Below are 17,661 nucleotides of genomic sequence, written 5' to 3'. Positions count from 1 at the left end.
CTAGAAATTGAAAAAGAGTGCCCAAAGAATCTTTCCCTTCTTGTTCTTCTTTTTAGTATTTTTGGTATTCAATTTTCAATTCATCCACAAGTGATGCCATTGTAGAGAGAAAAAGTTTTTCCAAGACAACCACCCAAGTGCTTTTAATCAAAAATAATTCCCAAAAGTTCCAAAGTCACCAAACAATCCAAATAAGCTGTTTCTTTTAGTACTTTTGTCTTTCTTCCGTTTCTCTTTCTGGGGTTGCTGTTTAGTCACAAAGTTCCAATTAAGGCATATCTTTTAGAAGTCTTATTAATATTTAATAGCTCTTTAGAATTCTAGGCAATCTCCTCCATATTTTCAAATTCTGCATTTTTTTCCCCTCTCCCTTCCCACTTACAGCAAAAAAGATTTTTTTTTAAGTATTCAGAAATCCTTATCCCTTTAGCATTTAATTACCTCCAATGCGGATTTTCCGATTTCTCTTGCAGTTCCATTCATTGTCACGTTAGGAAGGAGAGTGAAAAGAAGGAAAAAAAACTTTTCCTTTTAATTTCCATTCGCTGCTTGTAAAGCTCTGGAAACGATGTATCTTTAGCAAATATTAAGTTCCAGGGTACATTCGTTACTTTATCCCAGTCAGCAAAAAACACTTTCACTTCTTCACAGCTCCTCCTGCACTTTCTTTTTCCGGCTGAGCTCTTCTATGTGGTGGCCATTTCTGACCGCCACTCTGCTGCCTTCAGAAAAGGGGGTTTAGCCAGCTAGGGAAGAGAGGTGTGATATCTCTCGACCCTGCCAGGTCCCCCCTGTCTTCGCCACCTTCTACGGAGGTGGCTAGCCCCGAAGCCAGATGGCTCGGAGCACTTGGGCAGCGAGCGCAGGCAGAAACCGCACACGGTCGCAGATTCCTGCCTGCCCCGAAGTGAGTGTGTCTTGGAGGAGCCTACCTTATGCTGCTTGTTCTATATTAGACGAACCATAAGTCTGAATCATGGCAGTTCAGATAAAATATAAATCAAATACAATTTCATATTCAATATGCAGAAGACTATTGTGAGATTATTCTGAGGAATTTATAAATTACAAAGATCCAGATGTTCCATTCCACTGATACTAATGCAAATTTGCTCAAAGTATGATTGTTCTTAAAAGTAGTAGGGTGTATCCCAGGTAAGTATTTTAGATTTGATCCAAATTTACATTTAATTATTTTCACCTAAACATTGTTATTTTCCCATTTTTCTCCCTCTGACTCATTTAAAAAGTCTCAGGCATTTCCTGAAATGATCCTCATTTCAGGCTTCAACTTATTCTAGAAGATACAAGAATTATAAAAGTCTTGCTGTGTTCTGACCCAAACCTGTTTCCAGGAGAGCAAATACAAGACAAAGGCAGCAGCCCAAACTTTTAATGTTTCATCTATGAATTTTGTTTCTTCACAGACAAAAGGCTGCTTCCAACTAATTAACTCTGACAAGAAAGAGCCTTGCCAAGTTTTTGCAAGGCTGCCAAAAAACAACACATAAGAAATAGTTTACAATACAAGTCTTCAAATAACAACTGTAATGCCCATGAGGCTGAGTTTCAAAAGGTCTTTGCTTCCTACAAAGAATGTTCGCTGCACAGTTGCCTTTTATCTTCTTGAAGGAGGGGCCATTACCTTGCAGCCTTACTTCCAAGTCACCCGTACTGTTGTAGCTGCTCTTTCCTGTGAGCAATTCTGCATGCACGTGCACTTGGCACAGGCTCCTCGGAACCTCCTCATTGCTGAAGGCAGCCTTCCACCCCTTAATGGTCCTGGCCCCTCATCTGAGTCCTCGCTCTCCTCAACCATCCGCACCTGCTGCCAGCTAACCACAACATGCTGCTGCTTTATAAGTTTTAAGCACCATTTCAATCTGTGCTGGATTTTTGTCAAGTATGGTGAATATTATTTGTTCGTATTGGTAAATGTATTTTGGGAATGTTCATGTGTGTTCCAGAAATCCTAAGTGGAGTGGATGGAGAATGTGTATCTTGAAGCAACAATTACATCAAACTTTCAGTATTTTGCAGCTGCTGAATCCAAATAAATGTTTCTTGTGTGTGTGTGTGTGTGTGTGAATACAGGTAGTACTGGACTTACAACCATAATTGGGGCCAGTTCCAGTTTCCATTGCTAAGCAAAGCAGTTGTTAAGTAAGTTGCACCCAATTTTATGACCTTTTTGCCATGTTATTAAGCAAATTACTGCAGTTGTCAACTGAATCATGAGGTCATTGACTTTGCTTGATGGCAGCCTGCTGGGAAATGGTGGTCACATGACCCCAGAACACTGCAACTACCCTAAATACATGCTAGTTGGCAAGCACCCAAATTCTGATCACAGGATTGTGGGGAATGCTACAATGGTCATAAGTGCAAGGACCAGTTGTAAGTCACTTTTTCCAGTGATGTTGTAAGGTTAAAACAGTTACTAAACAAAATGATTGTAAGTCAAGGATTACCTATATATCAGTAAAGATAAGCGTTCTTGAAAACTGTTGTACAATGTTTTCTGGTAGGCTTTTAGATGTTTTCAGTGCATTGTATTCTTTTTTTTAGATATCATAGCATTAGTTCTGGGCATGGTCTATTTCTTCCGCCATATTGCTCTCCCACCAACAAGTTATAGAACAAAATATATAATGTTTGTGAACTCTAAACTCATCTCAGCCAGTCCTTGAGTGTTGAAGATTTGGCCTGAAATGAATACAAACTCCAGCTCCTTTGTAGTGTAGTTTGTAGTTATTCATTAGCTCAGCAAACAACAAACACTCTTCTCTGACAAGAAAGGCTAAAAGCCAGGCAAGGTTAGAGTTGGGTTTGGTAGAGGGGGCCGCCTGTCGGGCTCTGAATTCACTCGGACCCCGTCAGCTCTGAATATGCCTCACAGCAAATCAGTGGGCCATTTCACCTTATCTCTACTGCTGTTGGATCTGTATTTCTGCTTGTGTGCTGGCCAATGGCTCTGGAATGACTCAGCAGAGCTGAGGATGGATTCTGCAACAACTACAGGGATGGAGGATGGATTCTGAAACAACTGCACTGCTGGAAATGGCTCTTTTCATGTATTGATGTGGTGCATATTGTTAAAGGGGGTTGGGGCACATATAGGTGGTAATTAAGCTTTAGGTTAAAACATGGTGCAGGTGGCACCAGGTGGGGATCAGTTAGTGAGGGTCGGAATAGGGTAGGGATGTAAACATGTTATAGGGTTAATAGCATTTAGGGATAATGGGTTAGGCGTGGCCAGAATTAGAACTGCGCATAGGCCTGGGTGTGATGGGGTGTGTCTCATGATAATGGTAATAAAAGGAAAGGGAGCAAACTCAAACCCAACTTTAACTTTGCCTGTTTTTTAGCCTTTCTTGTCAGAGAAGAGTATTTGTTGTTTGCTGAGCTAATGAATAAACCACCATCGCACTACAAAGGAGCTGGAGTTTGTATCCATTTCAGGACAAATCTTCAATACTCAAGGACTGGCTGAGAATTAGCTGATTTCTTAAATGGAACATTTGACTCAGTGCTACCAAGTCAATTATGTCTTTGGTTGTGAAGTTTATCATGGAGAATTTACTTAAATGAATTGTTTCATTTAATTGGGAATATAGCAACATTATACTGTATATTATTGGCATTAGAATTATTGAGTTATCTCTTTGTTTTATATGCTTCTTGTAAGTGATGTAAATAATTGTTTCTGTGAATACACACTGTACATAACAATGGGTAAATTATTCCTGATGCAGCAGTGCTTTCTTCCTAAATAGGAAGTGGATGATATGCTTTTCCCCATATGTATTTCTTAAAACAGTCATAAACTTTCTTTCCAGCTAAAGGAAATGCATTGTTGATAGGACTTTGACATTTTATTTTGAATATTTGGAATGCGGTTTGTGGCTTTTGTGATTTTTTTCAGCATGAATTGTCAACATCTAATCAAGGATGAAAGCTGTTTAGGAATGGCATGCTACTGCAGAAGAATTGGTCTCTCCACTTTCATCATATTAGTCATCATATTATGCTCAGTTTTACAATGTGATATACGGAGATGTTTTACCATAGCACATGAAAACTGATTGATTTAACTCTTTTAGACATTTGCAGTTGCGGGCTTGGGATCCGGGCTAACAGAAGCAGTTGTGGTTAACCCTTTTGAAGTAGTCAAGGTTAGCCTCCAGGCGAATCGGGATGCTTTCAAAGAGGTAGAGTAACTGGGATGTTTTTTTTTTCAATATGTTGGGGAATTGTATGTATATATCTTCATTAAGCTCTGGGGGGAGATTTCTTGAGTTGGTTAAAAATAAGTGGTGATTCCAGTGTAAGTGTTGTCCCATCAAAATACCTGACAAATCAAATCAAATCAAATATATGATAAAATACACTGGAGCGGGGAAGAGAGAAGAGGTTTTAGGAATGAATCCCAAATAATTTATTATCTTATGCTATAATTAAAAAAATGAATTTCAGGTTCTATCAGAAGAGGGGACAGAAGGAAAACATGGAAAATGGAAAAAAATCTTTTTTCCTCCTAACTTATTTTGCTAAGTCCTATACTCTAGTGAAGCGCTGCTTCAAAATTTTGTGATTGAGTTTCCCAAGCATTCTCAGTAGAGTAAAAAATGATTAATTGGAGAGAAGCATTAGAAATTTAAATGTCGTAGCCTGAGTAAACTACCATATTTCTTGGTGCAGGACAATAGATGATTCTAACTCTGTCATGTAACCCATTAGTGGATATGAGTGTGTGAATTCATCAAAGGGATCACTACTGCTGGCCAGTTTCCCTGATTCATTAATAACTGTAGATATAGTGCGGAGCAAATGTACATCCGGAGTGGGATTCAAATTTGAATCAAATCCCACAGGGGTGGGATTCAAATTTTTTAACAACTGGTTCTGAGGACATGGCTTAGTTGGTGGGTGTGGCTTGGTGGTCATGTGACTGGCTGGGCATGGCCAACTCAATATCACTCACATCGAGGCACACATCTCCTTGCCTGGCCTCTCAAGACTGTAGGGATGCTGCAACAGTTGTAAGTGTGAAAAACGGCCATAAGTCACTTTTTTCAGTGCCACTGTAACTTTGAATGGTCACTCCACACAAGCAAAGTACCAGCAAAGGAAGGAAAAATAACTTCAGAGAAGTTCCTAAGACAGGAAGTCTAGTCCTGCCAAGAATGTAATAAGGGTTAACAGAGAGGCAGTTTCTGTAAGCAACACCAGAATGTTTCCTTCCTGCCTTCCTTACAGGATTAGATTTATCCAACAAACAATCAATGAATAAATTTCTACATATTGAAAAAACCCTCCCTTTTTACAACCCTGTATTCCTGATCACACATAATAACCATCTAGTAATTATATATTTAAGCACTGGACTAGACAAGCAGTTTGGTGTAGCTATTAAGGCACCAGGCTAGAAACTAGGAGACTCTATGGGTTCTAATCCTGCTTAGGAACAAAAAACCAGTTGGATGACCTGGAACCAGTCACTCTCATTCTCTCAACCCTAGGAAGCTGGCAATGGCAAACCACTTCTGAAATCTTGCGAACAAAACTGCAGGGACTTGTCTAGGCTGTTGCCAGGAGTCAATGATGATTATGATTTTTTTTTAAAGACTAAATGAATTAAACAGGTTCAAAATGCACTTTCTATATGTACTTAAAAGCTTAGGAATTCTCAGCTGAGATTATAGTTAGTTAGTTAGTTAATTAGTTAGTTGGTCAGTCTCTTTGAGTAATAAATATGCCTTCTCACAAACTACTTTTAAGTTTCCTGAATTTTAAATATAAAGCTATGTGACACAGTAAGGAGGGTGAAAACTGTGTCCCATCCTCTTGTGTGTACAATTCTTATTTAGCCTTCTGAAATAAAAATTTTAATGATTGCTTTTGTCCAACAATGTTTTCCTCATCTAAATCGCATCAAAATATTTTTATTTTATTTTTTCAGATACTGTTCTAATTTCCCCTGTGTTTGAAGGTCAAGCTTGCTATATCTATGAGTAATACTCACTTTGGGATGAAATGCTCCTTTGGCACTACTACCTTCATAAATGAGATTTCTCTCCTTATTCTTACCCACAGAGGAGGTAATTAAGTGCCCTCTCTAGTCCATTTTCACTCTTGCAGATAGATTAACAGCAGCTGCATTTTCAAAACTATTCAGAAGTATTCCCAGCATAAGTCCCACAGTTTTCTACCAGATTTAATTATTAAAAATCTACTGTATTTGGGGTTGTAGATTTAAGCTGCAATCTGATAAGGTGACGTTTGCCAAACTGACGTGATTAAATAGTTGCAAAGCAACTCTGGCTTAGGAAACAACTTTCCAAAGTAGAACCTTTCCACCTCAGAAGGTCTGAGTACATATAGCAAGTGCATTTATAATTTAGGAACATTCAGGAACTGACAGGGGAACTTCACAACCCCCTTCTGAAACTTAATAATTCTGCTGTTCTTCATGATTTCTCTACAGGGTTCTTAAGTAAATAAACATGGTGTTTGACTTCAAATGCAATAGAAACGAATCTCTCTGTGAACAATACGGTTTGACATGTTTGAATATGTTCAAGAATTTTCTAAAGAAAAGGAAAGAGAGAAAAGTGGTAGAAAATCCTTTCCTAATTTTTTTTAATTTAAAAAAAATGCTAGCAAAGCTTATAGAAGGTCATGGTGATTGGCAAGGCAGATTTGCTGGCTTAATTTTTAGGGTAACTACAAAATTCACTTAATAAGAATATATAATTTAATAACAGGTTATCCACAAATTTACTGACAAGCAAAATGATGAATATACAAAGGGGCTTTTCTTCTCTTGCTGAAGTCAGAAAAATGAATAGAAAAATCCAGACAAGATTAAAATGTGTCAGTACAGTCCTCCTGTAAGTCCATAATTAACTAGTACCAAAAACTCATATTTATTATTTTCTGATCCATATGTTTCAAGGTAGAAATAGCAATAGCACCTAGACTTATATACCGTTTCAAAGTGCTTTACAGCCCTCTCTAAGTAGTTTACAGAGTCAGCATATTGCCCCCAACAATGTGGCTGCTCATTTTACCGATCTTGGAAGGATGGAAAGCTGAGTCAATCTTGAGCCGGTGAGACCTGAACTGCCCAACTGCTGGCAGCCAGTGATCAGCAAAAGTAGCCTGCAGTACTGCATTCTAACCACTGTGCCACCACAGCTAATAATTGCTATAATGGGACTGTGTTAATTCCTTTAGGAGTTCAAAATAATATACTACAAATGGGGGTTCCCTCTTTCAAATGGATAAGGTAGAGTCTCCTTCAAACTTACTTTGACTCCTGGTAACTACATAAAGACAACCTTGTAGTTCTCCTGACAGTAGTAAAGATGTGGCCTTCCATGACTACCTTCTGGGGTGCATTTTTTACTTCTCAATTTGATCTAAACCTTAGTATTCACTGGTCATCTTCCATCCAGTAGAAAGAAACTGATAGATTTTTCAAGATCAGTCAAAATTAGCAGGATGCTGCCAGCTGCTGTTACTCTTCCAAACAGAGATAGCTTGAATTGAGAGTGTCTGGATTAATTCATGGCTCAACTAATGGTGAGTTTCCATAACTAAGTCAAAGTCTCCTCTCTCTGAGCCTAATCAACAGGATATTCACTTCTTTACGCTGTTTTTTACCAGACCAAGTTATGGCAAGCATATGTAAATAAAAATGAAGCAATATATTAAAAGAATATCCAGCCAGACTGTCACCTGAATAAGCAGAAACCAGATGACTTTGATATGGCAAGATTCGTTTGGGTGATTTACTTCAATGATATTTTGTCATTAAACAAATGAATACAAGATGACATAAACATCATTTAAAGAGTTGTAGTCAAAATGGTCTTAATTTCCCTATATAAGCATCCTTGTGACAATCATGTTTTGCCTTTCTAATTAAACATTTGATTACACAAATATAACTTTAGTGAATAACAAAACTAAACAAATAAAACCTTGATAGAAAAAAACCATATTTAATTTGGCACTAGACAATTATATATTAAAAAAAACTTCCACACCAATTGGCTTGGATTGGAATTTTGAAAGCTTAAGGACCTAGATGTTCTATGTATGTATATATGCATAAACCTCCTAGCTGGGGAAATGCAGGAAACAATATGCAGGCAGCCATATGTGGATTTGCAAAGTAGTCTCTAGATTAGAGGTCCCAGGTTGCACAGCAATATATGCCCACTTGGAGTAAACCTGGGCTTTGGCCATGCATGAGGCATTAGCCAAAATATACCCAAACTGAGCTTTATTGTTTTTATTGTTAGCAGGAATGCTATATGGAGCACAAGTGCAACTGGCCTTGAATGCATGGTGAACCTTGTTCCAAAGGTACTTTTTCCAAAAGGCAACTGGACTTTTTTTTTTTGTTATTTTCCTTTGCAAACGTTTTCATTTCTCATCCAAGAAGCTTCTTCAGTACTTGGATGAGAAACAAAAACATTTTCAAAGGGAAAAAACAAAGTCCAGTTGCTTTTGCCACTTGGAACATAAATGGTAAATAGGATAGGTTAAAGCAGTGGCAGATTAAGGCTTACTGGTGCCCTAAACACTGACAAATCTTGGTGCCTAACCTCCTTTGTACATACTGTACAAACGAAGCCAAGCTTCATTGGGTTTTCTTTCTTTCTCAACTTTGTGGTACCCCCTTTGGGCCTGGTGCCCTAAGCACATGCTTAGTCTGCTTAATGGTTAACATACCACTGGCAGAGGGGGTATTCAGCAGGTTCTGACCAGTTCTGGAGAACCAGTAGCAGAAATTTTGAGTAGTTCAGAGAACCAGAAAATATCACCTCTGACTGGAGATTTTACAGTATCCTTCCCCTGCCTGCCCACAGAACTGGTAGTAAAAAAATTTTGAATCCCACCACTGACCACTGGGTTAAAGAAGGAAATGAATAAAAGTCACATAGATAATTTGCCTGTCTGTGAAATTTAAGAGAAAGGGGAAGTATCTAAATGAAAGTGGTTTTGCTTTGCCAAATATGCAGGGAAGTGAAGATATAGGTTTAATGAAAAGGTAAAGTGCACATGAAAAAATATGGATTGGTTTGTCTAGATTAGTTTGGATATATATGAAATCAGAATCCATTGACTCATAATATTCAATGTTACAATCCACTAAATGTTACTAAAAGAACAAAATATGATTCAGTTGGTGAAAAACTGCAAGGTCTGGATAAATTATATCAAGGAAGAAAAACATTAGGAATTCAAAATTAAAAATTAAAAAATAGAAAGTAAGAAAAAAAACCTGATGGAACCATTCCGATATCCAAAAAGGAATGAGGATAGGATAGTTGAAAAAGTTATCTTTGTTTTACATACATAGTGTGAGCATCAATCTATTTATATGTACACATGGGAAAAGAATGAATAAAAAACATAATTGATTTTATTGTTCATGATGAAAAATTAAAAATAATGAGTGAAAGATACAAGGCTCTACTAAGACTGGAGATATCCAAGTTCAAGTCTGTTCCCAGACAAGGAAACCCAGTTTCCTAAGCCAGTTATGTACACTACTGAAATATTTATAGAGAAGTTTTGTCTTTTGCTTTATTTGTATAGCAACCATCCACCTTTGCTAAAGCTCACCAAATTATTCAGGCCAATGGGTGGGGTCTGAGTGGACTCAACAAAGGGCTGTCTGCTACTTTGGGACGTCATGGAGTTTTTAATATGGTCTATTTTGGATTCTACTTCAATGTGAAAAACATCATTCCTGCCAATAAGGTATGTACATTATTTTAAACTCTTTCACTGACCCATCTGAGATAAGGAATATTGTTCCAACTTTTTTCAAACAGTTGAAAAAACTGAGTACTACAGGTGAGACCCAAATATTTCCATAACTTCCATTTTTCCAAAGCTGGTCCTATGGACCTTCCAAAGGGAGTAATAGTGCTCTCACATCTTGCATCTAAACCCAAGATCCCTGTGACTCTTACCCTACTTCCTTTAAGAAAACCTGAAGGTTTGACTCTTCCCCCAAGGCACTGGACCAAAAAGTGATTTGAATCCATCATTTGAACTGATTTTTTTCTCCCAACATGATCATTTATTACGTATTCTTGTTCTGGCTGTTATTATTTCTTTTAACCTCCTGTAAGCCTTACAAGGCCATCAGCAAGAGAGCAGCCTTGAAAATTAAAATTATAATGATAGCTAACATAAACAAACATGTTCAAGACATTTAGTTGGCTCTCCTTGGAAGTACAGTGTTGATCTAAAAGGGCAAATGGCTTGTCTTAAGGCTACAGAGTGCATATGTGACAGAGGTGGACTTTTTAAAATCTGCAGTATAGTATTACATAAGATAAGTTAATGTACCTGTGAACAAATGGATTTCATCGGAGCCACAAATGAATACACCAAACAAATGTTAGTGTTTGAACTCCAAACACCCTTTAACTTGTACTTGCCCTTTAACCTATTGTGTTATATCTACTAAAAGAGTAAGTCTATCAGAATAATGAAGCTGTTGCTACGCTCACAAAGGAACATAAACAGGAGGACCTCCACAGTACGATTGGAAAGTAGGCAGTATATTTGATTCTTGAAAACTAGATTTGCAGTGAAACTATTGTCCCCATAGGATAAGGTATTAAAACTTGAGTCCTGGAAATACAAATTCCAATACTAATAGATCCAATAGTATGTGTCTTTTAGACGTTAACTGGGACATTTCTAAGCCCAAACAGAACTAATATTGTATGAACAATGTACAGTATTTGGTTTGAACTTCAAGGATTGTCCATATTTGTTCAGCTTTTGAGAATTGAGGAGCACACCAAATATGGCATCCTCCTCTATGAAGCTGCTCTAAGAATTTTTCTTTATATAGTGCCCTGCAGTTACTATGGATTACAACTGTCATCAGCTCCAACTAATATGGACAATGTGAGGGCAATGTGAAGGCAATATGACTTGGAACTCAATCCATCTAGAAAGGGACCAGGTTGGGAAAGATTGCATTGAAGGACCTTCATTCAGCAAATTACCCCATACATTCAAAAGACCTTTTCGGTACTTGCATGGCACAAAATGGCAAAAGAACTTTTTTAGGTTGTACAGTATAAACAGGCTCCACAGGAAACTTAGCATAACAGAATTCACTCGCAGTTTGCAGTATTCACACACGTGAGATTAAAACTTTATTGAGGAAATTTTACTCTCACTAAACTAATGTCCTGGGTAGGAAGGCCATCTGAGAAAGCATGAACTGCTGGATTGTGTCAGCACATGTAGAAAGCTGTTGTTTTAAGGATGGCTTTATCGATAGCTAGTTAATGAATTTTTCAAAGCCAGGCGAAATTGTAGGCTTTGGACAAAATGTTTTGTACATTCTTCAGCCAATCTGCTTCATTGAGTTACTACTGTTCCTGATACAGAAAGGCATAGAAATCTGCTCTGCAATTCTAACGTTGCTGGATTGTTAATAGCAGGAAGCCAGGCCCCCTTGGTACAGTGCATCAGCTACACGCAAAGCTTAAATGTAAAAAAAAAAAAAAAGCTGGAGGAGGAAGGCAGCAGACTGAGATTAGCCTTTATTTAATTTAACATTTGGGGGTCCAATGCACAAATGAGCATTTTAGTAGGCTTCATGGTGGAAGTTGCTGTCATTTGTAAAATATTCTGGCCAATTAGCTAATAGTGTGCTTAGATTTCTCCCGTTTTGATACAGTAATACTAAGTACATTGTGAAGCCCAATTATACAAATCATCCCCATATGCCGAACTGGTCTTGCTTTTATGAACTGTGTTTATAAATCCTGTGTGAGGAAATGTGTACTTCAGCAATTTAGACCATGTGTAAAAACATAGCCAATCGGATTGTCAAGAAATGGAGCCCTGGCATTGGAAGTCCTAATGCATTCCACTAGAATAGCAGGAGTGTATTGTATCATGCAAGCTTTCTGATTAAATGCATATTATTTCATAGTCTTTAACCAATTGAGGTGCTTCTATTCCTATTTTAATTTTATCTTTCTTTTCCTCCTCTTCTCTCAGCTGTTTTTTTTTCCCCAAAATGTTATTACATTTTCAATAAACAAACATACACAAACAAAACACAAAACATGAAAACATAAAACTTCTTTTTGGAAAGCGGCTTAGTCCCGGGTTACATCTTTTTGTACAGACATAAATTCAAATTTATGCTCACTTTTATATACCATTTCATATCTTATTTACCATTCTACATTTTCTATATAGCTTCTCCCCTCTTTTTACTCTTTTTACTCTCTTAATTCTATTTTATTTATTTCATCTCAATTTAAATCATTATACTTATATCTTTTGTCTGTTCTGTTTCAACTATCTATTATCTTTTCTCATTAACACAAAATTTCTCCTGTAATCACTGATTAGAGTATGACGCCTTTATATCTTTCCCCTAAATTTAACACTTAAAGTAATACATAATTTTCATTCAGATTCTGCTTAGTACGTTCTAAAGCTACATACTATATTTTAAAATAAGAAAAAATAATGTTTATAATATAATTAAAACAATAATCCATAGCAATTAAACTCTATCATTAAAATTAATATTCATTAATTGGTAATATTCATTACTTGGTTCATTTTATGACAGTCATTCTCTTTCCCCAATCCATCGTCTTTCTTTTCCTCCTCTTCTCTCAGCTGTTTTGTTGGTTTGCTTATTTTGTTTATCCAGGATCCAACATTGGAGTTTCTGAGAAAGTTCGGAATTGGGCTAGCCTCAGGAACAATTGCCTCAATTATTAACATCCCTTTCGATGTTGCAAAGAGTAGGATTCAAGGACCACAGCCTGTGCCCGGAGAAATCAAGTACAGGACCTGTTTTAAAACGATGGCAACCATTTATAAAGAAGAAGGGTGAAGTATTCACTTCAGTAAAATCGCATTGCAGATTTTCAATATGTAACACTGTAGATTTCATCAGGTCCCTAAAAATCTCTCTGTATAGTATTTATATATCAAACCTTTTCAAAGCTTCACAATTCAAAATATACACATGAAATTAAAAGAAGATTCTTCTTTAGCCTGAGTTTTCTGAATTTTTATTTAACAAATTTCTTATTATATTATTCTGAAAAGACTCTAGTGTTCTACAGCAGACCATTCAGTTTATACACCTTAGTATCAATGGGTGCATTGGGGCAAGGGTGGCCATTTTTCCCCCAACACCAAGATAGTCTATATTTAATTGTTTCAACTGTAAATACTAAAAACATGCTGTTTGCCCAAATTGAGATTGAGGAAAGACAGCTTGTCAACATCTCTGCAAAGGGGGTTAGTGGAAGCAAGAATGTTTGGTTTTAAGCAGATCTAGAGGTCACAATGAAAACTGTAGGTTGAAAAGGCCCTGATTATGTCTGGATGCAAATTATACAGAAAAGGCTGTTTCATATATCAAAAAGGGTTTTGCACCTGAAGAATCAAAGTCATCCTAAGAGCTACTTCAGAGAATGCCACTCATCCTCCCACATTTCTAACTTTCTGCCATTTCTTTAGTCAGCGTTCTACCCTAGTCTATAGAGGAATGAGAATGCAACATCTGCTTGTTTAATGAGCTGGCACACAATTGATCTGGAACATGACTTTAGTGTATTCATGGAATCAATATAGTACTAGGATTTCAAACTTCATGCATGCAAATAGTCTAAAGCAGGGGTTGCCAACCTTTTGGACCTCAGGGACCACCAAACTTATTTTAAATCCCAGGGACCACTACCCAGTTCTGTGGGCATGGCCTAATTTGTGGGTGTGGCTTGGTCATGTGACTGGCTGGGCATGGCTTGTATGTACATATTATAAATATTTATATAAATTTTGATTTCTTTATCAAAAAAGAGCAACTTTTACCCAAAATCAGGCAAAGCAGGCAGGCAGATTAAGTTGCTCACAGAATCACAGATTCATTCAGAGATCTATCTATCTGCCATTGGCTAGCTCAATCTGTCACATAAAATTTGCTTGCAAGCAAACTCATAAAATTAACTCACAACACACCATGTATGTAAACATTGAATTTTTTATTTTAAAAAGAGCAACTTTTACCCAAAATCAGGCAAAGCAGGCAGGCAGATTGAGTTGCTCACAGAATCATTCAGTGATTTATCTATCTGCCATCGGCAGCTCAGTCTGTCACATAAAATTTGCTTGCCGTGAGTCTGCACTGAATAATAGAACCTTCAGTTCTAAGAGAGATTCGACTGTGCTTAAAAGCAGAGCCAAAGATCTAAAGACTAGCTAGAAAGCAAGAAATCCAACCATTTCCTGCTTCCTAGCTAATATAAAACTCCCAGCACAGCAGAACAGCTAATGGTCAGAAAAAGGAAAAATAGCAATTTAGCAGGCAAGTTTGCTGGGTAAGGAGTGAGTGGGCGGGGAGGGTTCCCATGGGCCATGTGGGCGGTGCAGCCTTGTGTTTCTGCGCAGCCTGGATTAACTGCTTTGTGAGGGTGCTCTTAGGGTGAGATTTCTCTGCGGTCCACCAAAATTTTCTTGTGGGCCACCAGTAGACCGCGGCCCACTGGTCTAAAATAAGAACTCAATCACAACATAGTTAAAGTAGAGCCATTAGAATGGTGCATGTTTCAGAAAGGATAGAATATAATGCTTTCAACCTTGCATAAGGACAACACTTCTCTACTATTCACTAAAATATTCTGTCAGAAATTAAGTATCCGTTTTCATTCCAGGAAGCTCATAATCCAGCTAAGTCCAAGTTTTGTTGTAAGCAGACTGATGAGCTATTAAGAAACCCCGATCAATGTAACTGACGTTTTTCATTGTTTTTCTACAGATTTCTAGCTTTATACAAAGGCTTGGTTCCCAAGATCATGCGGCTAGGACCAGGTAATTCTTTTCTCATTCACTATTAATGCTATCATAATTTTATTTATATACAGTGGTACCTTGGTACTCAACTGCTTTGAAACTCATCAAATTTGGTACTCAATGCATTTTGACATGAACGTTATGTCCCAGTACTCATCATTCGTTTGGTACTCAATGCACAAGCTAGAACTTGTCAGTGTCAGCTGCCTTGTTGACTCACTACAGTATTCCTTATGGGAAAAATGTGTTTGATATTCATCATTTTTTGTACTCATTGTGTCTCCTAGAACCAATTAACGATGAGTACCAAGGTACCATTGTAGTTTATTTTGATTCAGTAACTTCAAACTCCAAATATGTAGTCTGATTTGTATTATGTCTCTTATTATATACTATGTTATTACTGTTCTTGGTTTCTTTTTCTCCCTCATACATGCTCACTGCTCAATCAATGGTACAGTAAATAAAAGCAAGAAAAAAATCTGGTAAAAGGACATACCCAAACCTAAATCTCTACCCTATTTGCCAGATGTTGAAGCAGACTTTAGTTTTAACTTATCTTCTTTCCATTATAACTGACCTGTAAATTCAAACTGATACCTTTTGTCAGGTGGTGTCATTAGCCTATTATTTTATTCCAGCTATTGCATAGGCCAGTGGTGGCTAACCTTTTGGGGCTCTTGTGCCGATAATTGTGTGTGCGTGGGGGGTCCGCCCCATGCACATGCACGTGTGCCCCCCGTGCATGCCTTGCATCTCTGCGCATGCATGTGTGACCCTCCCGTACACCGTGCATCTCTGCACATGCATGAATGACCCCCTGCGTGCGCCGCACATCTCTGTGCATGCTGACATGTCTGCTGCGTATCCCTGCCCCTTGTGCATGTGCACCAGATACCTGACAATCAGCTGTCAGGTGCAGTAGACCTGCTCTGGGCAAGGGCTCTTGTGCCAGCAGTAATGGCTCTGCGTGCCACTTCCAGCATGTGTGCCATAAGTTCGCCATCATGGGCATAGGCCTTTAATTGTATATACAAAAGTTAATGAGTAGAAATGAACACATTTAAGGAATAGTGAGAAGTTGGGTGCTGGGATATTTCCACCCCAGCCCTTTGGAACATATACCCAAGATTGGGTTCCTGAATACATCTTTCCAGAATATGGACCTTCCTCCAAATAGGTGTATTTCCAGGACTCTCTAGCTAACATGGCCATTGATAAAGGTTCAAATCCACACATTTGGAAAGGCACATAGTTGGAGGAGATTGTCTTAGTAAAAATATTATCAAGGATATATTTGACCCTGGATTTTAAAAATTTGTTCAGATGTTATTTATTTACTCATTTTGTATACAGGTAGTCCTTCATTAGGACCAGAAACTGCATCATTGGGTGATGTGGTCATAAGTTAAAACAAAAAACAAAAGACACATGACTACCACTTATCAACAGCAGTTCCAGAAGTCCATGATGCTGATAAGTGAGAACCATTAACAAGGCCCTTGTGTGAGTGTTACTAGCAATTTCCTACCAGCTTCCCGATTGACTTTGCTAGTCAGAAGCCATCAAGGAAGGTTGCAAATCACAATCATGTCACTGAGGGATTCTGCAACAGCCTTAACTACAAGGAACTGTTATAACCACCACTCACTCAGTGCCACCGTAAATTCAAACAGACAGCTGCTATATGAATGGTCATTAAACAAGGACCACCTGTGCTCCCCAGGTTATGCATGTATTATTAGTGTGTGAAGTTTAAAACCAGAACCATCAAAATTAATTTCATTTATTCTCTCATATGAATATTCCTATGTTGGTTGGCCACTATGGTCACTAGATTAGATCAGATTACATAATGGGAATTGGAATTATGCTCCAAGGATAATAAACTTCCAGTTCACTTTGTCTTTGATCAGCTATGATGAAGACCACAAGAAAACTATTACCACCTTCTAAATAAACACAGAATGTTTTTCTCTTTGTGTTGGCTTACTCAGCAGCTAATGAAGGCGTAATCTCAAAAAGATCTGTCAGATTGTTTCATTTGAAATACCTATTAGATGTGAAGTATACAAAATAGTTTCTCCTAATATTTTTACAATGGAGATTCCCTTCATAAAAAGTTTATTTTGTCCAGGAAATAACCAATAGACATAGCTATTTTTTCCCATGAGCGAAATTCACCCAGTTATTTGGCTTTAGACCAGTGAAGACATTTATGCTGTGGATTTAAGAAAGCTTTGCTGCATTTTGATGGTTTCTCCCCCATAATACACACACATTGTGTGTATAATACATATTGTGTGTACAAAGTTCTACACCAAAATATAAAATGCAAGATCCAAACATTTCTTTATTTCCAAATAATTTCAACTGATTGGTATAGAAAAGTCAGAATTCCTTCCATGATGAGTTACTTCTTAAATGTTGTACTTCAAAAAATTCTTTCTTTTCTAGGTGGTGCAGTGATGCTGCTGGTTTATGAATATGTTTATGGGTGGCTTCAAGAAAACTGGTGACCAAAAGTACTAATTTCAGACTGAAAATAATGTAAAACAATCCCTATCAAATAAAAAAGTATGGGCATCAGCATTTATAGGCTTAAAAATGAAAAGGAGAATTGTACAATGGTGGAAAATAAATGGCCTTGGTTACTGAAGGCCAATAGTAGTAAATATTCTTCAGTTGATATATTTCAACCCAGATACAAATACTATCCCACTAAGTATTTAAAAGAATATAATGTATGTCTGTCAAGCAAATTAAAAGTGTTCATTTGATCTA

The 17,661-nt window shown here is 37.5% G+C and overlaps 1 protein-coding gene across 5 annotated transcripts in view; it reads left to right on the top strand.

Annotated features, from left to right (window-relative positions):
- SLC25A21 (solute carrier family 25 member 21) overlaps window positions 1-17,661 on the top strand; it is a 283,725-nt gene extending 266,064 nt beyond the window's left edge. For 4 of the 5 annotated variants that reach the window (XM_087921918.1, XM_026711276.2, XM_087921920.1 and 1 more), the window contains 5 exons: window positions 4,104-4,211; window positions 9,616-9,780; window positions 12,728-12,909; window positions 14,843-14,895; window positions 17,335-17,661. In XM_087921918.1, coding sequence (XP_087778044.1) covers window positions 4,104-4,211; window positions 9,616-9,780; window positions 12,728-12,909; window positions 14,843-14,895; window positions 17,335-17,396 — 570 coding nt within the window. In that variant the 3' untranslated portion in view covers window positions 17,397-17,661. The remainder of the gene's footprint in view (window positions 1-4,103; window positions 4,212-9,615; window positions 9,781-12,727; window positions 12,910-14,842; window positions 14,896-17,334) is intronic. The other variant, XM_087921917.1, reaches the window with a different exon arrangement.

The sequence above is a fragment of the Pseudonaja textilis genome, chromosome 1 (assembly GCF_049901715.1).
Source record: "Pseudonaja textilis isolate UNSWEBS1 chromosome 1, rPseTex1.2, whole genome shotgun sequence".
Classification (NCBI taxonomy): Eukaryota; Metazoa; Chordata; class Lepidosauria; order Squamata; family Elapidae; genus Pseudonaja; species Pseudonaja textilis.
The sequence above is the reverse complement of the archived record's forward strand: the minus strand, read 5'-3'. Positions and strand labels throughout refer to the sequence as shown.